Source organism: Gossypium hirsutum, chromosome A13 (genome assembly GCF_007990345.1).
Source record: "Gossypium hirsutum isolate 1008001.06 chromosome A13, Gossypium_hirsutum_v2.1, whole genome shotgun sequence".
In the NCBI taxonomy this organism is placed as follows: domain Eukaryota; kingdom Viridiplantae; phylum Streptophyta; class Magnoliopsida; order Malvales; family Malvaceae; genus Gossypium; species Gossypium hirsutum.
In genome coordinates, this window is record NC_053436.1 from 77,873,285 (window position 1) to 77,898,062 (window position 24,778).

The 24,778-nt window shown below is 35.0% G+C and overlaps 1 protein-coding gene and 1 long non-coding RNA gene across 5 annotated transcripts; both read right to left on the bottom strand.

Moving 5' to 3' along the window:
• Positions 1-14,407: 14,407 nt before the first annotated feature.
• LOC107957222 (uncharacterized) lies at positions 14,408-15,873 on the bottom strand. Its single transcript, XR_001700390.2, has 2 exons — positions 15,520-15,873; positions 14,408-14,893 (listed from the first exon to the last, which is right to left on the bottom strand). It is a non-coding gene; the product is annotated as an uncharacterized lncRNA (long non-coding RNA).
• A 1,459-nt stretch (positions 15,874-17,332) lies between these two features.
• On the bottom strand, positions 17,333-20,188 carry LOC107957223 (probable protein phosphatase 2C 73). 4 transcript variants are annotated; one of them, XM_016892680.2, is made up of 6 exons: positions 19,921-20,188; positions 18,590-18,893; positions 18,192-18,500; positions 17,986-18,103; positions 17,679-17,902; positions 17,333-17,597 (listed from the first exon to the last, which is right to left on the bottom strand). In XM_016892680.2, the coding sequence occupies exons 2-6, from the start codon at positions 18,833-18,835 to the stop codon at positions 17,415-17,417; spliced, it is 1,080 nt and encodes a 359-aa protein (XP_016748169.1). In that variant the 5' UTR covers positions 18,836-18,893; positions 19,921-20,188; the 3' UTR covers positions 17,333-17,414. The 4 variants fall into 4 exon arrangements, with proteins under 4 accessions (XP_016748169.1, XP_016748168.1, XP_016748167.1 ...); XM_016892679.2 differs by having other exon boundaries at positions 19,639-20,183; XM_016892678.2 differs by lacking the exon at positions 19,921-20,188 and adding an exon at positions 19,125-19,597.
• Positions 20,189-24,778: the final 4,590 nt, after the last annotated feature.

Below are 24,778 nucleotides of genomic sequence, written 5' to 3' on the forward strand. Positions count from 1 at the left end.
TAACTGGAACTTTCTTAATCTTAAAAATAGTTTCTTCAAGACTTGTACGTGCTCCTTTTCTGTTTTGGATTTCGCAATCATATCATCGACGTAAACTTCGATTTCCTTATGCATCATGTCATGGAACAGAGTTACCATGGCTCTCTGATATGTTGCTCCTCCGTTCTTTAGTCCCAGTGGCATCACCTTATAACAGAACGTTCCCCACATGGTCATGAATATGGTCTTTTCTATGTTTGTAGAATGCATCTTTATCTGGTTGTATCCCGAGAATCCATCCATGAAGGAGAAAAGTGAGTAACCTGCCGTGTTATCCACTAATGTATCAATGTGAGGTAACGAAAAATTGTCTTTTGGGTTGGCTTTGCTCAGATCTCGATAGTCCACGCACATCCGTACTTTTCTATCTCAGATCTCGATAGTCCACGCACATCTGTACTTTTCTATCTTCCTTAGGAACTGGGACTATATTGGCTACCCATTCTGAGTATTTAACCACTTGTAAGAAACCGACGTCGAATTGTTTCTTGACCTCTTCCTTTATCTTCAACAAAACATTAGGTCTCATTCTTTGGAGTTTCTGTTGGACTGGCTTGCACCCTTCCTTTATGGGAAGTCGATGTACCACGATATCGGTATTCAACCCGGTCATGTCTTGATATGACCATGCGAAGACATCCTTAAATTCTTGTAGTAACTCAACGAGGTCTCACCTTGTTTCTGCGACGATAAATTCCAATCTTCACCTCTCTTCCCTCTCCTAAGCTCACAATTTCCACTGACTCCTTGTGAGGTAAGATTTGTTTCTCATCTTGTTCTACCATTCTTAACAAATCCGGAGATAAGTTATAGTTTTGGTCATCTTCAAAATCTTGAGAATCTTCTGTACACATATCTTACTCAAAAGGAGACTTTGAGTCAGGAACAGTATTACTCATATCGTTGATATCTGGAGACCTGTTATAGAGATGAAGAAAAGTCCAAAGAACGAAAGAATCTAAGAATATTTATTGGTGGTATGATTATGAATGAAATGGAAAGAATAAAAGAATATTTGCTCAAGATAATACGCAAAGATGAATTCTTATTAAAATAACGATATTGGATAAGAGCCTATTTTACAAAAGGATTCTTATTGCCCCTAGGCTTAGAGCAATAAGCTTGTTTTGGACATTACTCTGAATTAATTTTAAAAGTTACAGGGATCTCCTCCGCGGTCCAATTGTTTAAGACGCTCCCAGGCGCATATGGGCAAATGCCTACTTGATTCTCTTCTCTCGTTTCTTCCTCGGATATGGCATTAATGCTCAAAGTAGCCTCTTTCCCTGTCGATTTTCCTTCAGAGTAAATGGTCCCTCCCGACACGAATGTTCTAGATATATGAGGAAAGATCATGGGCTCCCATTTGACCTCATCTCCGTTTAAACGCACTCTTCTTCTCTCTTGCCTTTTCTCTATTTCCTTTTTCTTTTACCTTGCATCTGGTTTGTACCCTAAGCCAAAAAGGTCTCGTTTGTCCGTAAGCATAGGTGCCTTGATCCTTCCTTGTAAGCTTCTTCCAAGCCCCTTTCCAGGTAAAGCTCCTTTCCTAACCGTCAGTTGTAAGCCCATCCTGGTAGTTTTGGAGATTTTTGGGCACCGGGACCTTGTTCCCTTCGACGACGAAAGTTGCATTCACAAATTCTAGTGATCAGAAAGAACATTCTATTACTTCACATATGTCCCCACATATGGTGCCTCACTGGTAATGGAGGTAATGATATCCTCTTCCGCGTTTACAGTCACCAGTCGGCCTTCCGTTATAAATTTGAGCTTTTGATGTAAAGATGATGGCACTGCCCCCGCTGAGTGAATCTAGGGCCTCCCCAATAAGCAATTGTAAGAAGGTTTGATGTCCATTACTAAGAAATCCATCTCATACGTGCTTGGACCGATCAAAAGGGGTATTTCAATCCTTCCTATTACTTTTCTCTCGGTGCCATCAAACACCCTTACTATATTTTGGCATGTCTTGATATGAGAACTATCTACTGGCAACCTATTCAGTGTGGATAAGGGTAAGACATTTAGTGTAGACCCATTGTCAATCATACTCCTGGTAGTGTATGTCCTTTACAGCGGGTGGTGATGTGTAGTGCCTTTGTTGACCCCATTCCCCCTAGCGGTATTTCATCATTATTGAAAAATATGAAATTATCGGTGCTTATATTATTGACGAGTTGGTCCAGCTTGTTAACAGAGATATCATCTGTGACGTAAGTTTCGTTTAGTACCTTCATTAACGTGCTCCGATGTGTCTCTGAACTCAAGAGCAAAGCTAGCATCGAGATGCGAGCCAATTGCTTATGTAACTGTTCAACCACGCTGTACTCACTATGCTTAAAGAACTTTAGGAATTCTTTAGCTTCATTCTCGGTTATTGGCTCGTTGATTGGCGATTCGAGCCTGACCGTCTTTTCCTTCCTTTGTTCGACCACTAGGGTCTTTCCTTTAACAGTTTCAGTTCCTGTACTCGCGGGATCATAACGTCTCCTGCTGCGTGTATAGAAACCTACATCTTGGTTCTCCCTTGAAGCGCTAGCCAGGTTCTCCCTACCCGGGATCGTCACGTTGCAGTCGTAATTCCAGGGAACCCTTTTACTATCCTTGTAAGGGAAGGATACCGGATTCTGGATTATGACTCTCGACGCCATTTGTACTTCTGCTTCATTGTTCTTTGGTCGCGAAATTATCACCACAGGATGATTATCTCTTTAAACCCATTTTGTTGTTATTTTCTCTGAGGCACAACCTCTCATTCTTCTGGTCCTTCGATTTCTTCGCAAAATTCCATATCCTTATTGTCCATCAGATTTTGCACTATAGACCTGAACTTATTGCACTCTTGGATGTCATGGCCTTCATCATCATGAACCTCACAGTATCTTCTTGCTTCTCTGAGCCTTGAATCTTGTGTGACTAAACCTTTTTCCACCATCATCTTCCAAACCCATTTCAACGGGATTTTTACCTTTGATACATCTATCTTGGTTTTCCTCCTTCCCTTTTCAATTTCGCGTTTACCCCTTTGTCTGAATGACTAGGTAGCGGATTCCCTGCCATATTAGGTCCTGTGGGCTCATCGAATTTCACAACGCCCATTCCTATGAGCCTTTCGACTACTTTTTTGAAGGCAGTGTAATTCTCAATCGTGTGTCCTGAGATTCCGGCATGGTATTCTCATTGAGCGTTTGCGTCATACCACTTAGGGAATGGAGGTTGCAGGGGTTTCAAGTAGTAAGGTGACACCATATGGGCATCGAATAAACTCTGATACAACTCCCTGTATGACATTTGGATAGGCGTAAACTAGACTCTTTCTGTGTTAGGCCTCGGGTTTGAATCTTGTCTTGTAGATCCTTGATGGCTGGTAGTCACTGTCTTTGGTTGGCTCACAGTGACTGGCTTGGAATAACTCTTATTGTATACGCTCGCGTTGTTCACCTCATTTTCTTTCCTTTTCGAAGCTGATCTTTTGGCATTTTCCCCTGTTTCGATCTTTCTGCATCTTATCACGTTTTCTATCATCTCTCTTGACATTACTATGTCTGAGAAACTCTTATTAGCGCTTCCCAACATGTGGTTGATAAATGGAGCTTTCAGAGTTTGGATAAAGAGTATAGTCGTTTCTTTCTCCAGAAGAGGTGGTTGGACTTGCATCGCCACCTCTCTCCATCTTTGGGCGTACTGCCTGAAGCTCTCATTTTGTTTCTTCTCCATGTTTTATAACGTGATTCGATCGGGTGCTATGTCTGTCACGTAGCCATATTGCTTCATGAAAGCTTGTGCCAAGTCATTCTATGAGTGGATTTGCGCGCGACTTAGTTTGTTGTACCATTTGGCCGCAGACCCGACCAAACTGTCTTGGAAGGAGTGGATCAATAATTGATCATTATGAACATACCCTGCCATTCTTCGACAAAACATGGTGATGTGGGCCTCTGGATAACTAGTTCCATTGTATTTTTCAAAGTCTGGGATTTTGAACTTAGGAGGGAGGACTAGGTCTGGGACCAAGCTCAAATCTTTAGCATCGATCCCACAATGATAGTCAGCACTTTCCATCACTTTGAACTTTTCCTCTAACCACTTGCATCAGTCTTTCAAATCTTTTGAGAGCCCCGTACTCACTCTTTCTTCTTCTACCATGTTATCTAGATCAGAGATTATAGGATTAACAGGGTTATCCCCGAGATTAGAGCCTGAGCCCGTTTGATAATTGATTGGCATCGAGGTATCGGCCTGAAATTGCTGAGGCCTGATCATAACGGATGGTCTTTGCATGTGTAGCTCGGGTTACGTTTAAGCATTCATCGGGGTGAAACCAGGAGGTAGAGGGGATCTTCAGTAATGGATGGCCTCTGCGTGCGTGTTTCATGCTGTGTTTGGGCATTTGCCGGGGTAAAACTAGGGGGGTAGGGGAATCTCCATTTTTATTTCCCATATCGGCCATAGGGCCCTTTCTTTTGTCCGGCCTACTAGTCAGTAGTCGGGTTAGCTCTTCCATCATATTTCTTTGGGATTCCAGCATCTGGTCTCTCATTTCCTGCTGGATTTTTGCTAACTATTATTGCACTTGTGCTTGCATCTACTCCTGCATCTCTTTCTGCATTTGCTCTAGTCTCTCTAGTTTTTTATCCGTTGCTTTAGTTTTTCTTCTTGTACTGTAGGGATGTGTATTTGGGAGATTTTCGTCAGTTTCCAGATTACTGAAAAATTTTAATTAATTAAGGTCTTTTCATGAAATTTAATGCATATGATGAAATGTAATGCAAATGAATGAATGCAAAAAGAGGTGTTGATTCTAATTCAATTTCATTAGAACAACTTTACTAGAAGAAAAATTTCTTTACATAGAACGGATGGTTACATATACGACTTTGCCCTAATGCCCAAAGCCTTAACCTTCCTAAGAAGCCAAGCTAAGTTTCGGCCTCGATCTGATTCTGACTCATATTTTAGGCTTAATACATCAGCCTAAACTGCCAAGGTTTGCAAATGATAGGCTATCTCTCGAATTTGAGCCACAGCTTCGCCCATGACATAATCTCTATTTCTGATTTGATCTTGAGAGTGGTGAAGTTGTTCTTTGCAATGTTCATTGTTTGCCACAAGGAATTCCACTCGACGTTTACTATCTTGTAGTGCCGCCTCGAGTTCCTCTATCCATCCTTTCAACTCCTCGATTTTGCTTAAGCTGGTCTTTAACTCAATTATGGAGTTACGGTTACGATGCATATGTAGTGATTTTTCCAGTTCGACTATCCGAGCTTGTAATTTCTATTTTTCGCTTTGGCTTTCTGACGAACTCTTTTTCAAAACATCTTCCCGCATTTGAACATCTTGAAACATCTTGAAACTTCTTCTCCCAGTGATCAGCTCTAGCCTTTTCTCTTTTAATTTCTTGACGCCATTGATCCGACGTCTTACCCAAATCGGCAGTTCTTATTGACGTACGCAGCTTCTTATAATCAGTCTTCAGACTATCCAAGTCCTCTTCAGCTTTATTTTTCCCTTTCCTTAGCTTCTCAGCCTCTAGCTTGTGGATGTCGACATCTAATCCTAGCCGCATCTTTTCCTCCTCTAATTGCTCTATCTTCTTTCCCAATTCTGAGCTCTTTTTCTCAAAGTCTTGCTTGATGATTTCTAGCTCGGATGGGACTACTTGTAAATACTCTTCTATTGGTCGGGCATTTTCCTGACTTAGCATTGGGATGTTGTTGTTGACTCTTTTACCCCACCACCGGTCATACTCAGGGGTCGTCATTGGACCTGCCGTGAATCCTTTCATTCTTCGTGTTTGGTTCCAAGCATCTGATATCTCACGAACCTTCTTCTTATAATTGTTGTCTTTATAGGAGAACTCACATTGTTCCAACCCTTGTATCGTTGGTCTAAACTGTCTTGATCGATATTGCCATAACACGAGTAATGGAGCGTATCCAACGGCTCCCTATATTCTAGCCAGAGGGACCCAGTCAAAATCACCGCACCGATATAAGATCCCGTCGGGGATCAACCATGGAGCCCTCCATTCAACATCTTCGACTCGTAAATTCTGGAGAATAGTTATCCATTTCCTTTCTGAGATGTCGTCTCGCCTCGATGTAGCCACTAACTCTCTTAATGGGGAATAGTCCTTGGAGAAAACCCGATAAGAGACTTTTTCTACCTTCCAAAAATGGCTATGGAACCAAGCCAATAGAAGCTGTGCACAACCAATAAATCTTCCTTCGTCTGCTCTCCGACATGCATTCAAGGATCTGAAAGTTTCTGCTAGGATTACCGGGACGGGTGTGGTCTCTTTGTTAAGGCGATCGAATAAATCCGAGACGACTTCCTCTACATGTCCTAATGCCTTAGGAAAGATAATCAAACCGTAAAGGCTTAAGGCGAAAACGTCAACCCTCTTTTTCATATCCGGATGTACTAAGATTAAGTCCCTCAAATTCCTCCAATACTATCCATTTTTTGCTTGATCCGAGTTGCAACCCATTGTTCACTCATCCCCGTGGTATTCATCAATTTCTTCAAAAAATTCGGGACATTAACAGGTCTTGAATAGGCCCTGTCGGCCTGAATCTTCGGGCAATTAAGTAACGCCGTGTATTCTTTTACAGTAGGTACTAAATCGACTCCTCCGAAGGTGAAGCAACTGTAGGCGGAATTCCAGAACTACACGAGGGCTCGAAACAAGTATTTGTCCACCTTTACATCGAGCAGATAGGGTAGGTCACCGTAATTACAGTAAAAGAGTTGCTTGACCTTATTATTCCAACTATTCCATATATCCTTTAATTCTTACAGGTCGTTCTAAGTCACACTGATGCGAGTGAAATCCCACAACTCCGATTCATATCCGCCGGTCAAACTATCTCCTTTCTCTTGTTGCGTTCTCTCAAACCACACTTGGACGGCCGCATTATCCTCCACTCTATCAAGAAATCTTTTTTCCATGCTAAACTTTTCTATCTAGTAACCGAATGTGAATCAACACCTTTTTATGATGAGATGCCATGCAATAATAGCAAAATACAACAAGGCAGTATTAAAACAAAGAATAAAACTCAAAGCAAACAGGAAATAATTAAGCACCTACTCAGGTAACCACTAGGGTTTGGTGTGTTTCTAGGGTAGGCTCTTAGGGCTCATTACATGTGGTTCGATTCTAAAGTAAAGGTACCTGAACCAGCAGATTCTTCGATCCTCACCCATTATAGGCTCATATGGACCGAGTTCGATTTAGAGGAATACATTTCCCTACGGCTATACGGAGATGAAAATCTCACGAAGACGCAAGTACGGATGTATCCAGAAAGCGATCCACTATCCTATACGGAGGTGAAGACCTCACGAAGGAGTAGTTTCTCACTTCCACTTAAGGGGTAAAATTGACTGATTATGCAGTATGATGCGCAAAAGTATACTTAAAAGAGTTAAACAGAAAGCCAATCATAAAAAAAAAAACAAAAACCACAAAGGGGAAATGCCATGAAATGATTGCAAGTTTAAAACGAATTTTTAATTTTTGACAAAGGATAAAACTAATCAATTTATGGCTCGACCTTCAGCGGAGTCGCCAGCTGTCAAACCATTTTTTTGAAAACGGGTATCGACTTTGTTCGAAAGTGAAGATTAAAACAGGAGTCGCCACCGATCTTTATTTGGTGTGATCGGATCACCTTTATTTAAAAAAATAATTTTAGTTTACTAAAACAACATTTTTGTCTACGAAATTCAAGAGAACAAGTTCGGGAGTCGGTTACGTGCGAGGAAGGATTAGCACCCTCGACACGCCCAAAAATTGGTACCGAACTGATTAATTAGTGTCTTAATGTCGAAAATTGAAAATCAGGAATAGATTTGTAATACGATCCTTTTTTATTAACATCAATTTTAAAATTCTTGAATTAGCTCAAAACGATTGTTAAAGATTTCCTTATCTCGAGATATCGGAGAATCACATCCCGTAAGTTAGGACACAATACCATGAATTCCCGAGCGTAAGGTCGTCTTTAATTTAAATTGGAACCCCGTGTATTTTAAAACTCAAAAGGATATTTAGCTATTTAGAATCAACAAGAGAACCGAAATCCCGTAAGTTAGGGCACAATTCTTCGATATTCCAAAACGCGAAACATTGCCTCATTTTGAAATTTCATTTTTTGAATAGTAGTGAATACGGTATTTAAACGACATATATTATTTGTTTAGGTTAAAATAAAACGTTTTATTGGATAAATGTATTGGGGTTTAATTCATGAGGCGATGATATGAAAAAATATAGTAATGAATATGAGACAAATACACATGGACACAACATTATACAAATGAATAACAATAATGCAAACTTACGAAATAAATGAATCAAAATTCACATTATGGCAATAATCACACAAGGTACATTATTTAAATATTAACACTAACAATTAAAGACAAATGAATTTAATAATAATTTAAAAGGTATAAAGCAAATAAAAATGAATAAGATGTAAAGCAATTTTAAAATGATAATAGATGAGATTAAAATAATGTGAAAAAAAAGGATATTTAAAATCGACAATATACAAAACAATTTAAAATAGAGGATATGTATATATATAATATTAAAATAGGTAATATATATATAAATATATATATAATAAATACTTAAAAAAACTAAAATGAACAATAATACAATTTAAAACAAATAAGAGAGTTTAAAATAAGTTGTATAAGACAATTTTAAATAAATATAAGACAAGTTTAAAATAATATATAAAGAGATTTAAAATAAATATTAAGAGGCTCAAAATAATAATATGTAAAAAGAAATTTAAAATAAATAATATATAAAAAATTTTAAGTAAATAACATATAAAACAATTTAAATTAAATATTATACATGAAAATTTAGAATAGAACATATATAAAATAATCTAAAGTAAAGAATATATTAAAATAAATAATACGTGAGAAATAAAAAAAATGAATTTTAAACGATTAGAGTAGTGTAAACGAATAAAGTATGAAAGGAAACTTAAAATGGATAATACATATACAACCGTTTAAAACAAATAACGTATAAAAATATTTAAAAATAAGTGATATGTATAGTAGTTAAAACAAATAATATATGTAAAAATATTTAAAATCTATAACAATTTACAATACATAAGACGTAAAAAGGATTACGATAACTAATAATAAAATGTTCTAATATAAATAATGTAAGATAAACAAACTTAAAATAACTAACAATAAAACAGCTCCTAAAAAGTTGAAATAATAAATAAATGAACAAATTAAATAGATTAGGGCTAAGCTGAAATTTAATTAAAATTTACGATGCAAATTGTAAAAAAATAGGCCACTAAGGACCGAAGTGAAACGCGCATAAAGAACGAGGGACTGGTTGGGAAAATATTCCCGCCCTCCATGCGCAGTGTTTCAAACGGGACAAAATTGAGATGAGAGCAAAGAACACGGGATCAAAATTTAAAAAAAAACGCAAAAGAAAGAATAAAAGGGGGCAAATTGAAAACAAGAGGCAAAACAGAAGGACCCATAGCGCAAATATCCCATTTGAGCTTTAAAAACATGCGGATCGCCCCATTAATCGGGTCGGGTCGCGGGCTCCCTCCCCAAAACGACCTCGTTTTGAGGCGTGTGGGGAGGGTAGTAAAACGCTGTCGTTTTACTCTGCTATTAAAGCCCATTTTTGTTTGTTTTTTTAATTTCAGCAACATCTAAAAAAAAATAAAGAGTTCTCATTGCTCTCCCTTCACTCCCATGTCTGGCGATAGGGTTTCCCGGTGTCCATTGCGCCGCCGTTGTGGGCTAGTGGCCGGCGTTGCGCGAATGGGATTTTTCCGTCTCCGAGGAGGCCAACGGAGATGAGTAACCTCCCTTTTCTACTCTTTCGTTTTATTTTTTTTATTCCAAAAAAATATAAAAGAAAACAAAAGCTACAGATATTTAAGAGCAAAAATGAAATAAAAGAGGAATCACCTTCTAAAGTTTTGGTTTTTGATTGATTTTTTGTATTAGATTCTCTTTGTTTTTTTGTGTTTCAAAACTGACTTAAGAAAAAAGAATAAAAAATAAAGGATAAAAAAAATAAAGAAACGGAGATAAAAAGACGAGAGAATGAAGTTCAACCTTTTTATTTTTTGATTGCTTAAATCGTGTCCTTTACAATATTTCGTGTTTGTGGCTATATAGCCGAATACAAAAATGCTTTAGTCTATTCCTTGCTACTGTTTTGCTTCGTTTCTGCTTTTTGCTTTCTTTTTGTTTCTGTTTTTGTAGGCTTAGAGGGTCAATGAGGGCGAAAACATGCCATTTTGGTGCGAGGAAACAGCCATCGGCGGAGGGTACGCTGACGGAGGCACGTGGGGTGCGGCGCAACCAAGGTTGCGGCGCTGGAGTGGATGGGAACCTTAGGGTTTCCTGAAAATTTCAAATATTTTGGGCCAATCGGGCCTTGTGATGTTGGGCTCAGGATTTTGGGTTGTGTTTTGGGTCTTAATTGGGCTGATGGTTTAGGTTAGGTGTTGGGTCTTGTAATTGAACTGTAAATATTTTGGGCCTGAGCAAAATTTGGGTCCTACAGATAAAATTATTAGAAATTTTATTTTGAGTCATTATGATGCTAAACGATGCATTAATTTAATCTAGTGGGATGCTAAGTCTTAGGATTGGTTTGCACACAATATATTTTATTAACAAGTATTTTCTTATTAAATTCGGATTCCAATTGATCTAAAATTAATATAATGCTTTTCGAGTTTTAAAGTCAACTTATAAGTGGAAGGAAAACATTATGTTTTGTCGATATTTGAATAGTTTCTCTAGATTATGGAAAGGTATCTCTACAATTTGTGGAGCAGTTTAAGATGGCATAATTTGGAATTTAGGAATGGGAAAACCATTGACTTTTAGAGGGATAAATGTGACATGAGTCTCAATGCCAATTTTAGGCTAATAGATGTGATGGGCTTACACTACCTCAAGGCCCAACAATAAGGTTAAATGCCAAGCAAATCAAACCAAGATTCCACCAAAGCCAGTATGTGAGGATTAATCTTTTCAAGGAAACCAAGAATGATACATGCACGGAATGGGTGAAATGTATTAAAGTCAATTCAACCAAGCTGTCAATTTTCAACCTGAAAAGATTACTCAACTTTTGACAAATTTTTGGATGGGATCTAGGCATTTCTGGATTAAAATATCTTCATAGCGTTTGAAGATCTATCTCTTAGATTCGAAACGCACTTTGAATCACTTCATTTTAAGTTTGAGAACTCAAGTTATGACCGTTTTAGTGAAGACCATGTGAACAGAATTTCTGGACAGGATTATGATAGGAATTACAAGTTTCAAGCTTTTTATTTGAGTTGAAATCATATTGGGTTCAAGTTTTAGGCTTAATTTTTATTATATATGAGTCTAATATTTTATTTATCAGCTCTTATTATTTTATTATTTTTTATTCCAAATTTTTTTATAATTATTAAGTATTTTAAGTTATTTAGGAGTTTTATGCCAACAAGAAAGTTTAGTTTAAAACTACTTCTTGTTTTGGTTAATTAGAGTTCTAGTATACTTAAGAGTTTTATTTATATTTATTTAGCTAGCCTATATAAAGGACTTTGCATTGTACACAAAGGAATCAATTTATTATTATTTAACAACTTCTATTTTGAGTTTTTTTTTCAAGAATTTTTCTTGAGTTTTTTTTAGAAGAGTTTTAAAAATCTTTTCCATGGGGATCATCTTCAAATTTTTTCTTGCTAAATTTTCTTTCTTTGAAGGGAAATTAGAGTCGCTTGAAGGAGGTTGTGGATTCTTCTATTTCCAAGGCTTTTAGGACTTCTACACGTCACGTTCTATCTTTTCCATCTATCTTCTTTACTTTCATCTTTATTGTTCTAATCTTTGATTTATTGATCTACTTTATTTATCTTAGTTATTTATTTTAATTGTTTTATCTGACTTGGATTCAGTTACGTTTCAGGTTGTGTCAAAATCCAAGTTTTTTTTCTGAACGTCTAGAGCCCTAAGTTAAATCTGCAACTTGGACAAACTTTACGATCCGGTTCCACACACTCATCCATCCATTTCATCCATATCAAAATGGATAGAAGTTGAGTACCCATTTTTCATTATGTTCAGCAGGTAGAGAACTTGTCTAGTTCATTTACATCAGTTATGTCTATGATAGTAGATGATTGTTCATAGGACTAGAGTAAATTTGGATACTTAGTTCTCAAGGATGTTGTTTTGAAAATTGCTACTTCCTTGCCCCTAATAGAATATGAGATTGATGATACACCAAGCTGGTGTTGGGATGAAAAGAGAAGTTCCACAATAAAGTTTGCTTACAGATCTTTAATTTACCAAATAAGGATCCACGATGGTATTAATTGAAAATATTTAGGATCTCTGTGAGTTAAAGCTTCCTTATGAATTGTTTGTAAAGGTAAAATCCTCACGAATTTTGAGAGGTGTAGAAGAAAACTCAATGATAATATGAATTGCCCTTTTTTGTTACAATTGTGTTGAAGATATTGATCAAGTCTTAGAACATGTTTGTATGCCTCTAGCATTTGGTCTAAGTTAGTTAAGCATGAGAAATTAAATGAATTTCTTAGCTGGGGTATCATAAGTTGTGCTTTTAGGAACCTAAAGAGGCTAGATTATTGCTTGGAGAACCCAATTTGGATTTTGTTGTTGGGGACTGTGGAAATGTAGATGTCAGTGTACTTTTTACTAGAATTTTGTAGAGAAAGAAGGGGTCTGATAGTGAACTGTATGCCTTTTTTATGAACTAATGGATTTTGTGCTTTTCAATGTTAAAATTTTAATGGTTCTAATGGAATGTGATTCATTGAAATGTGATTGATGAGAATATTCTTATTAGGAAAGTTATTTTACAAGGTTTAGTATACACTAGAAAGTATTAATTAAAATCCTAGGAAAGTTACATTAACATGTTTAGTACATCTAACACATCCTTGAGAATGTAAGGTTACTTTACAAAATTACCCTTATTAAGTAAAAAATAATATTAATGTATTTTAACATTTTTATTATTAATAAATATTTGAATAAAATATTTAATAATATTTACTATTAACAAATATTTAAATTAATCTACAAGATATGATTTTTTTGATATTTTGATCGAATCCATTATATGAATACATTAAAAAAAAAACTTGCATATTAACTCAAGATTGTGAATATGTACGACTAACAATTTTTTCTTGTATTACATTCAAGGTATAAATTCAAGTATATAGCTTGAAACTATTTTGATACTAATTCTTTTAAATTGGTAGTTTGATTTTGATGTATGACATTTTTTCAATAGCCATTAGATTTTCAATTTTTAACACAAAGGAATTATCATGTAAGTTTTGTTAGGGTCACATGTCATAGATCTTTCTTGATGAGAAAATTAGGCAATGAACTAATTTAAGATTTGAATTTGAGATTAGGTGATACCAATATTATTGTTGGAGTAATGAGATATCATCTGCGAATAGGCTTGGTGTGCACACAAATACTTAATTCTACATGTCTTAAAGTTTTTTATGCTAGAAAACATAATGTACTTATAACATAATAAAATATAAATATTTACTTTTAAAAACTTTGAAATAATGAATTGAAGCTGTATAGATGAATAAGAGACAACTACCTTTTTTTCTTTTTATGTTGGATAAATTAATTAGTACCCTAAGCATAAAGAAAATAAAAGTTAATTGTCTAAATATTTTCTTTTTATTTCTCATCTAGAGGAAAAGTAATTTTCGCACCAATTATCAAAGTAACCATTTTTCATTTTTTTTTAGGAAAATAACTCCCAAGACAATACTATATTCCTTGGAGATGATCAAGTAGGATGGATACAAGGTTTTGGAGGATGGCATTGGGGTGCTTTTGAGGGGCTTGGACAAGCTTGGGACGTCAGGATTGAAAAAGTGGTTTTGGAGATTGAGAAATTTTCAGTAGTAAAATGTTACGCATCAAGAAGGAAAGGAGTTGGCTCATATTGTCCAATTAAAGTTGAACATATTTATAGGAGGGCAATCTCGATAGTTTGGCGTCAAGGACTCTCTCCTTTGGGTGTTTGGATTTGTACAAACCTCCTTCTAGTGTTGGAACTACTCGATGATATTAGTCAAATAGTTTGACAAAGGTTATGCTATATGTTTAATGTTATTTATTTTTTAATTTCTGTTGATCAAAGTTTTCATTTTTCTTTGAAAGTTATATGAATTTTGAAATCCTAAAAATGGGATTCATACATTTCCATGGATGGAAATAATAAAGTTCAACCTAATTGCACTGCGTAAAGTAAGATTAGACTAATGGAAAACAGAAAATGCTTTATGCTTTACTACAAACAAATAGTATCCCCTCTTCTCATCATTTATAAAAAGGCAGGGTATCCAAAGATCCGACTTAAGATTTAATATTAACTAAAAGTTACACTTTAACAGTATGACTCTGCCCATTGTTTTAGTAATACTGGGAGTCCAACTAGCAGCAAACACCACAAGGTCTTATTATCTTTGATAGGTAGCGCCAGCATTTTGGTAAATAAATAAGTGGAGCTTTTTAGCGGGTGGGGGCAGATTTAGGGCATTTGAGACCTTGCTTCCCTTCTCGGCACTCCGCAGCGAACAGACCAGGCGGATATTTGCCGTAAAGGTTGATGTAGCTGAACATGGTGGAAGCACAATCGGTTCTAAAATCATTGATCTGTTTTGCATAAGGGCATGCGAATTTCTTGAACGTTGCACAACAGCAACGATTTGCTGGGTATTATAATTCAGGAATTCAAACTTAATAGATCAAGCTGCACAAGATTAAATAAATAAATATCAAATTTACACGAGTTGTAATCTAATATATATGCAATTGTACTCATTTAAAGAAATGAAAATATTTATTTTCATATCATATTAACATAATTGTTTGTGTATGTAGTATATCAATATAAAATAATATTAATTTGATAACGTCATTAATAATTTATGAAAATTGAATTAAATAAAAATTTCATGTTCAAAATCAATGTTCATAAAAATTCATGTACAGTTATAATATTTATCCCTAAAAATACAATAAATCATGTTAAATGATCTTCCAAAACATGAGCGAATCAAATCTAAGAATTTAACATTATGTTCGGGTATATCATTGTAAAGGAAAAGAAAGGTAAAAGGAAGATTTTATTTTGTGTAGATAGTGTGAAATTAATAAAGGAAAGTTTTGTTTGGTGAAGAGAATGATTATATGTAATAATTGTATTTGTAAAAGATTAGTAGCATAACTTGAGTATTTTACAGAAACATCACTTTCTTTTTTCCAATTTTTGTAGAAAGTAAAGGATATTCCTTTGCTTAAATGAAAAAAATCCAACTATTAAATTGTTGGGATAGAAAGAAAAGGTTAAAAGTAGAAAGGAAGACCTTTCTTTACCTGAAGCAGATGGCTGGTTGTAGAAGCGAGAGAAGCGGAGCCACTATCTGCATCAGAACATTAAGACAAAACTAAAACATCACACCATCTAATGTATCTGATACAAGTTGAGATGAATACCAGAAATGGAAGTAGACGCAGCAGCCATAACTATGATAATTGCCAAATAAGACAACAACCAATTTCTCTCCATTCTTTCTTCTTCTTCTTCTTCTTCTTCTTAGCCAAACTAGTTCAATACTATGTGGTTGCTAGTTAGAGATGGTTAAATGCGGATAACACTGCTTTGATGACTGAAAAGCAACGCCTTCATTTGATGGAAGACTTGACACAGTCAACATGATCTAAGTCTTTGCATACAAGTGGCTGTCACATTTAAGTTAGATTGTTTTACCAATTTTTTTGTGTTCAATAGAAAATAATTTATTGATTAACGAAAAATAATTTCATTTTACTGTAAATTGATTTCTCATTTTTCGAAAAATAATTCTCTACTTAGAAATTTTATTTTTATATAAAAATTCAATTGAATCAAGTATAATATTATTATATTAATAATAAATTTTTATTTTTATTTTAAAAATACTAAAATATTAATATAAAATATTATAATGTTCAATATTTTTAAAAATTCATACTTAATTAGTTATATTTAATAATATAAATATTAATAAATTATTTAATATTACAATTTTATTTTAATAATAGATTTTAACAATAATAATTTTAAAATTTAAATAATATTATAATATATTATTGGAAACTATTTATATTAATATTTAAATAACAAAAATATATTATAATTTATAAATATTTAATAATAAATATTTTATATATAAAATATCAATATAATTTTAATTATATAAATATAAGTGCATGTTTAAATCATGTGTAGCTTCATTTATTCCTTCAAATACTAATGTGTCACAATCCACTCTCATATATCTAATATATATAATTTAAATTAAGTTTTGATTAGTTTCTATTTATTATAAAATAAATTTTCATTGTCAAAAAGAGGTGTTTCTATAATATTTTCTAACAAATATATTTATGTGGTACTTATTTTACATCTATCCATGAGTCGGGTGGTTGACCTAGTTTAACTTGAGCGAGTTTGGGCAAAGATTTTATGCCCTCAGATTGGTCCACCCCAATTTAAAATTAAATGTTTTTATTTTAAATTTAGTTATAGTATATAAATATTAATTTCACATAATATATTTTTACAATTTTATCATTTTTTAAATAGCGATATGGGCAAGTTGAGTATGAATTTGTTTTTAAAAAAAATTTTGAGCATTGGTTCGGCCCGACCTATAAATATGTCTAAACTTGTTTCACTAAGAACAACTTTTAGATCATGATTTTAGGAAAATATGCTAAACAATGAAAAATATTTTATCCAAAATCTTTCAAACACCAAAAAATATCAAAATTTTTCAGAAAATTAATTCATCTTTCAAAAATTATTTTCCAAAAGCTGTTTTTAATTTTTTTAAAATAAATAGAAATATTTATTAAATACAAATGTAAAACATAAATATATTTGGAGTAAGCAGTGGGAGAGCATAGTTTTCCATTACCATCTTACACATCCTTGTTTTCTTTTCTTCTGGCGCACAGCAGGTTGGCAGTCCACCACCACTTCTTATAATAATCAGAAATTTGGATTGTTTTTCCTATTCAACTTATATAACTGAATATCAAATCCTGATTCTAACTTAGTAGTTCTATCTCGTATTCACAATCATAGTGGATAGAGATATTGTTATTAGAGTAGGGAGAAAAATGGCATGAGCAGAACAAGATATGGACATGATAAACTACATTGAACTTGGAAATTAATACAATACATGACAGCATTTTGAAGTTGTAACAATATTAACTTCATGCTAAGATAAGGGAGAAGAGTGGAAGAAGAGGCAGATGGCTGAAATATCATCCATTGCAATATCCTTCCTCTTCTTTTTCCAAGCCCGGACTGCATACTCCACTAGCCGCTTAGCTGCCTTCTGCTTGTCCGGTGTCGAAGATACTATTTGAACTGCTTCCTGATTGGATACAACATCCCATACCTGCAGAACAAAGCTTTAGTCACGATCAACAGCATTGTCATTTTATCAACTTTGATCAAACCCTTAGTTATATATGCATACCCCGTCGGTAGCCAGCACCACGAATTGGTCTCTGCTGGTTATATGTCTTTGTGTGACTTCTGGAACCGAAATAAGACCGTAATCTTTTATGCAGTAGTCCCCGAAAGCTCTCGACATCGCCAGCCCTGGTGACTCCTCATCAGGTAGCCAAACCCTGTGCACCCCTGGCTCATCATGCAGGCAGAAAACTCGACCTTTGCACTGAACTATTCGCTCGGCCTCCTCTGCAAGCAACATCAACCAAAAACATAAGGATTCTTAATGGCTTCTCTTTCCAACAGTTTTAGAGAGTGTGGCGAGAACTCACGAGGTAAATTTGGCCTGAAATCGATGGTAAGCTGAACGGGAACCAAGTTTCCATCATCTGATGTAGTAGCCAGAACAGCCCGTGAATCACCAATGTTGGCTACATATATGAGGTCACCCTGTCCAATATAAATGTCAAATTATTCTCAAATATCATAATAGTTGAAGCAAATACCCAGAGTATTCCATAATAAGAGCTTAGTTTACCTGTCTGACAATTGTTAAGGCAGTTGTTCCACTGTAAAAGGAATCGATCTTCCTATGTTGCTCGAGCTCGTGATCAACTGCTGCACAAGTCCTCAGATAAGAATGCTTCCATATATGAAACCTCTGATGCTTTTTATCAGACTCTAAATCGATCTCCGGGTCAAGGGATGCCTGAGCTAGAGTTTCTTGCCAATTGCAAAGCAACGATGAAGGCATTGATTCTCGAACCTTTTTGGCTACAAAATGACCCCATGGACCATGCCCATCAAATATCCCGCAAAACAACATGTCTGCTTGACATCCAAATTCCTATTCCGAGTAAACAAAAGCCACATTTATGAATCATAAAAGGGAGTCAATTTACAAGGTATACAAAGTACATACTCAATGTTTTATACCTCCCATACAATGGCACAATCCTGGTTCACTCCTTTCCTGCCTCTCTTGGAGAAAACTGAGGCCAAATTGTTGGAACCATCGACATTTACAGAACCGGAAGACCTCAAAATCAGGTAATTTTTCTTTGCATTCTTTGCCATTGCCTCAGCAGCTTCTCTTCCATCACCATTCCCTGAAATTTTCCCACTTATTGACCTTGCTAACCCATTGAACATGGAAGAAAATTGCCTCATTGTCTCTACCATTCAATACCCACCACCAAAAAAAAAAGAGAGCCTGCTTCCCTCATTGTAGATCCAGAGTCTGCCCACAGAAAACAAATAAATAGTCACATAAAGTTACAGACAAGTAAAAGAAGCCTTGGGAATACTTCCTTTTTCTAGTTTTTGTTTTGTTTAAATCCTTGCTCCAGACATGGTAGGTAGAAGGTTAAAAGAACATTGAACTTGAGTAATACAGTTAGCCAAGAAAAGACATAATCCGACTCAGAAAGGTAGGAATCTAACAATTTAATAACAGTAAAAAAATTAGAACCTGTTGTTAATGTGAAACACTTTACAGAGAATATTCATCATGACATGGAACTCTAATAGAAATTTGAAAGAGGCTAAACAAGTGCCGGCTAGTAAATAGATAAACTCAACACTTGAGGCTTAGCTGGCTATACCCCATCAACAGGTCTGTTTGGTTGCTGAGAAAGGATACTGGGAACAAAAGGGCAAACTAGAAATTGCAAAGTTTTAGTATGTTCAAGGACAGGTGAGTGGCTACTTGAAAAGTAAATAAAAAAAAAAAAGAGGGGAAATCTAGAGTTCACTAGAACTTCAACTTAGTTGAAATTTCCCTTTATGGTAAAGGCAAAAACTAAAAGGAAGAGCTTTCTGTTTTTCCTTAGATAATATGATAGATTATTCCTTTACTCCCTACCCTTTTATTCGATTTTCCAGAAAATCAAAGAAAAATAAAATTTAACGTGCAAAGTTGCTGGAGTAACACGACTTTAAAATTTGCACATTAAATCTCAGTACTAGTTTTTCTCTGATGATACCTATAAATTAATCTCGAGTACTAAGATTTGATCATATTTTCCTTCTCTCTCACACAAATCCAGAAACCAGGCTTTTCTTTCACTTTCTCAGCAATCAATCAAGCCAGTCCAACCAGACAGAAAAAATGCACCAAGATCAAACCCAGAAAAATGGAAAAGAGAAGCTGTAATTAGACTGGGAAGCTAATGCAAGCAACCAGAATGTGATGACTTGATCTTCACGAGAAAAGCTAAGAAACTGAGAGATAGAAGATGGAGAAGGATGTGAAAAGATAGGCATACTTAAAAAGAAAGAAAAATTCCTTCGTTTGGTTCTGGGTTTTTAAGCTCCAATTCTTATCAGTGAAGAAGAATAAAGAAACAAAAGAAGCAGTAAGCTTTGTACATGCAAAATTGCAAGCACAAGCACTTCCATTTTTCTGTTCTAAGAACGTTAAACTTAAAAACCCAGACTTCCTTTTTTGCCTTCGTTATCCAACAACATTTTTCTCTTTGCCCTGCCCATTTTCGTTAAACCTTTTATAAGCTCCTTTAGCTTTCTTTTCGTTTCCCTTTTTATAATATAAGGGTTGAATTTGGTTTATTTAGATACAGCTCATGATTTGGTGTGTTTTATAATTTAGCATTAATTCTTGAATAAAAAGATTACTAGAATTTAATTGTAGATTCATGTGGAGTTCAATAATACTTTTTTTACATATATATTATAAAAATAGGAGGAAAAATGAGAACGACAAATTTTGAATTTTAGTGTTGCTCTGTACAACATTAATCATATCTTGTATCAATTAATGTACTAATTTCAGTAGCATAAATATGATTAGGATAAATTATAAAAATAGTAACTTTTATTTGTCTCATATTATATTTTAGTTACTTATGTTTGAAATATTACGTTTTAGTCATTTACGTTATCATTTTGTTACGAAGTGGTCACACTATTATTAAACTCTGTTACCTCCCTAATGACGATCCTACATGGCAGTCCAAATGAGTTTTAAATGCCAACTTGGATGTCTAGTTGTTGGGATGAAAATAAGTTTTTAATTAAATAAATTTAATTTGGACTGTGTTAAGGAATGGAAACAATTATAGTAGTTAGTAGTTAGAGCTTAGTAGTTATGTAGTTATAGTTAGTTAACTGTTAATACTTTGTGTTATAAATGCTGTGCTTTGTATTCTGTAATTCATGTTCTTTTGTTAATCATTTTCACTTTTCTTGATTCGATTCTATAGATCTCATTATGGCATCTGAGCCTTAAATTTTTTTCGCCTTCTCTGTATTTCTTCTTTTTGCTTCTACCATGGCGAAAAAAGCAGTTTCTAGCAATGATGAAGACAATCGCCACTCAATCAACACGGCTACACCTATAGCTGGCTCTTCTCCCGATCCTGGTTGTAATTCTTTGAGAAAGATTCAATAGTTTTCCAAACATGATACGATGAAACTAAGTGAGCTTAACTTTCTTTTATGGAAACAGCAGGTTCTGTTAATTCTTGAGGGGTATGGGTTGCATGATTTTGTTCTTAGAACTATTAATGTTCCTCCACAGTCTATTGTTGAAAGAAATGGCAACCTTGTTGCTAACCCTGACTTCTTGTTTCATAAGCAACAAGATAAGCTGTTAGCCTCATGGTTATTGTCCACTATCTGTGATGATATCTTGGTGTATCTTACTAGTGCTTAATCGAGCTTTGATGTATGGCAAACAGTTTTTCGGCGATTTGCTACCAAGTCCACTATGACAGTTTCCACTCTAAGGCATTCTTTATATTCCCATAAGAAAAGACAGTTAACTGTTAAAGAGTACTTGGCCAAGATCAAAGGTTTGTGTGACACTTTGATGATTGCAGGCAGTGTTATTTCTGAGCAGGAACAGATTAGCATCATTCTTGCTGGTCTGTCAGTGGAATATGAGTCAATTCGTATTGTGGCTTCAGCAATGAGTGTTCCTCTTGATCTTCTTGTTGAAATGCTGACTGATTGTGAAGCTCGACAACAAGACTTTGTTTCGAGTATGCCCTTACAGGCTAATGTTGCTTAGCACAGTGGTACTGTTGATAGAAATGCTGGGCAGTTTGACAGAGGCTCTAGACCACCTTAAAAAGGCAGTGGCTCTAGGACGTTTCGAGGCAGAGGCCAAGGGTGGAGGTTTGCTCATAACAAACCTCAATGCCAGTTGTGTGGTCGAATTGGACACACAATTTAAAAATGTTACTACTAATTTGATGAATCATTTGAAGGTGTGTCTAATCAGCCAATGCAAGTACATTGTCATCAGTTTCAGGATTCTTCTAATTCACAGTATGGAGGTTCTTATTGTTGTTCTCAAAGGCCCATTGTACAACACCCTGGCTTGCAAGTTAATGCTGCCTCCACCAAAGAACAGTTTCCCACAGGCTTCCTGAACACAAAACTCTGGTATCCAAACTCGGGAGCGTCCAACCATGTTACAAATGACTTGGATAATTTCCATGAGGCAACACAATATACAAGTAACAACAGGCTTTTCATGGGAAATGGTGTGTCTGTACTAGTGGCTCACATTGGCTCCTCCTCTTTTACAAGTTCAAACAGAATTTTTCATTTGAAAAATGTGTTGCATGTTCCAAAAATTTGCAAAAACTTATTGTCTATTGCCCAATTTGCTAATAATAATCAGGTTCATTTTGAATTTCACCTTTTCTATTGCTTTTTAAAGGATATCAAGACAGGGACCATATTGTTGGTGGGCCGCATTCATGATGGCCTGTACCAGTTCGATTTGTTAGGCACTCAGAGATTTAACACTGCTTCAAATCCTTCAGGTATTACTCACACCACTCATCTGGGATCTCCTGTTTCTATTAATTCAATATTTTATTTGTGGCACAAACGCCTTGGTCATCCTTGTAATAAAACTGTTATGACAGTTCTTTAAAAGTGTAATGTTGTTTCAAAGATTATAGGTTGAATTCAGTTTGTTCAGCATGTCAACTTAGAAAGTTTCATAAGCTTTCATTTTCTCCCTCAACTACTGTTTATACAGCTCCTTTTGAACTTATTGTATCCGATCTCTTGGGTCCTACTCCTGTGGCATCTGACGGTCACTTTTATTATGTCTCATTTGTTGATGCCTATTTTAGGTACACTTGGATGTATCTTATCAAATGCAAGTCTAAGGCATTGGACAGTTTTCTTAATCTACAGAAATTTATTGAAGTTCAGTTTGGATGTAAAATAAAGATTCTTCAAACTAATTGAGGAGGAGAATTTTGTTCTTTTCCAAAGGTCCTATCTCAGTTGGGGATTCATCACCAACTCTCTTATCCTCATACTTCTGAACAAAATGGCTTGGTAGAGAGGAAACATAAGCATATAATCAATACTGGTCTAACTTTGTTGGCTCAGGCTAATATGCCTATGCATCTTTGGGCTCATGCTTTCATCAGTGTTGTATACCTTATCAACAGACTTCCCACATCATTTCTCACTGGCAGATCACCCTATGAGGTGTTACATAAGACTATGTCTAGCTACATGCATTTAAAAGTATTTGGCTGCAGGTGCTATCCTTATCCTAGACCTTTTAATTCTCATAAACTCTAATATCTTTCCAGGCCTTGTGTGTTCTTTGGCTACAACCCTATTCATAAAGGATATAAATGTCTCGATGCTACCAGTAGGATTTTTATCTCTAGGTATGTGGTGTTTGATGAAACCTGCTTTCTTTTTGCCAGTTCTGCCGGCTCTAGAGGTGATTCTGTCCCTTCTTGCACTCAACCTAAGTTCCAATATCAGCAGCCTCATATTCTAGTTGTGGTGCCCCCTGTGGATCAACCTCGATTTGATGCTCCAAATTTGTCTATCATTTTAGACCAGCAAATTCCAGGACTTGTGTCAGGATCTGCTATTTCACCCACTGGTCCTCTTCTTTTAGAGTCTCCTGCCTTCGAGGTAAGGCCAAATGCCAGCTTCTCAGCAAGGCATGAAACTTCCAATAGTCATTCCACTCATCCTTCAAATTCATCTCCTCCTGATGTTTTTCCTTCAGTCCCTTCCAATCAGGATCCTTCCTCATCCTTACCTGTCAACCTTCTTCCTATACAAACCAGGTCCAAAAATGGCATTTTTAAGCCCAAGGTTTTCTCTGCTGCATTAAGTCAGATTGAACCTGTCATAATTGGAAAAGCCTTTGCTAGCAAAGAATGGACACTAACAGCTCAGCAAGAGTATGATGCTCAGTTGAAAAATAACACATGGGATTTGGTTTATTTACCTGTAAATCAAAAAGCTGTGGGTTGTAAGTGGGTGTTCAAACTGAAACGACATGACACTATTGCTCACTACAAGGGTCACCTGGTTGTTAAGGGCTATCTTTAGGAGGCAGGCATTGACTTTCAATGTAACAACCCTAAAGTTACGGGTAATCGAAAAGTGTATTTTCAGGTATCCGCTTTCGTAAAATGGATTCGTAAATATTATTAAAAATATTTACGAAGTTAGTTGTGTGGTTAATTAGGTTTTGGCTAGGTGAATTAGTTTGAATTAAGGATAATTAGTTGTAAGGATTAAATTGAATAAAGGGTGAAAGTTTAATTATTAATTAAATAAAAAGTGAAGGATTAAATAAGTAATTAATCCTTATATAACAAGTGTATGGTGAAAATAATTCCATATGTGTAAATAATATACATATATTTAATAATAAATTAAACTTACTAATTATTTAAGTAAATATATTAATATTATTATATTATATTATATTATTATAATTAAAAATAATAATAAAAGAAACCAAAAAGAAAAAGAAAGAACATAATTGAAAATGAAATAGGGGAGAAAAATGAAGAAAAGAAAGAGGGAAAGAAAGAAAGGAGAAAATTAGGGTTTTAAGTTCAAAGCTTAATTGGTAAGTCAATTTAGTCATTTTCTTGTAATTTTTATGTTTTTAGAATTCTAGTATTAAATACTACCTAACCTATGTTGAAATTTTGGAAAATATTGAATTTTTAGATGTTGTCCATGTTGAATAATTTAAGTAATAGGGACTAAATTGATAGGATTTTAAGTTAGAATTGACAAAGGGATTGAATTGTAAAATAAATTATAAGTTTTGAGTAATAGGGATTAAATTGAGAAAATTTTAAAATATAGGGA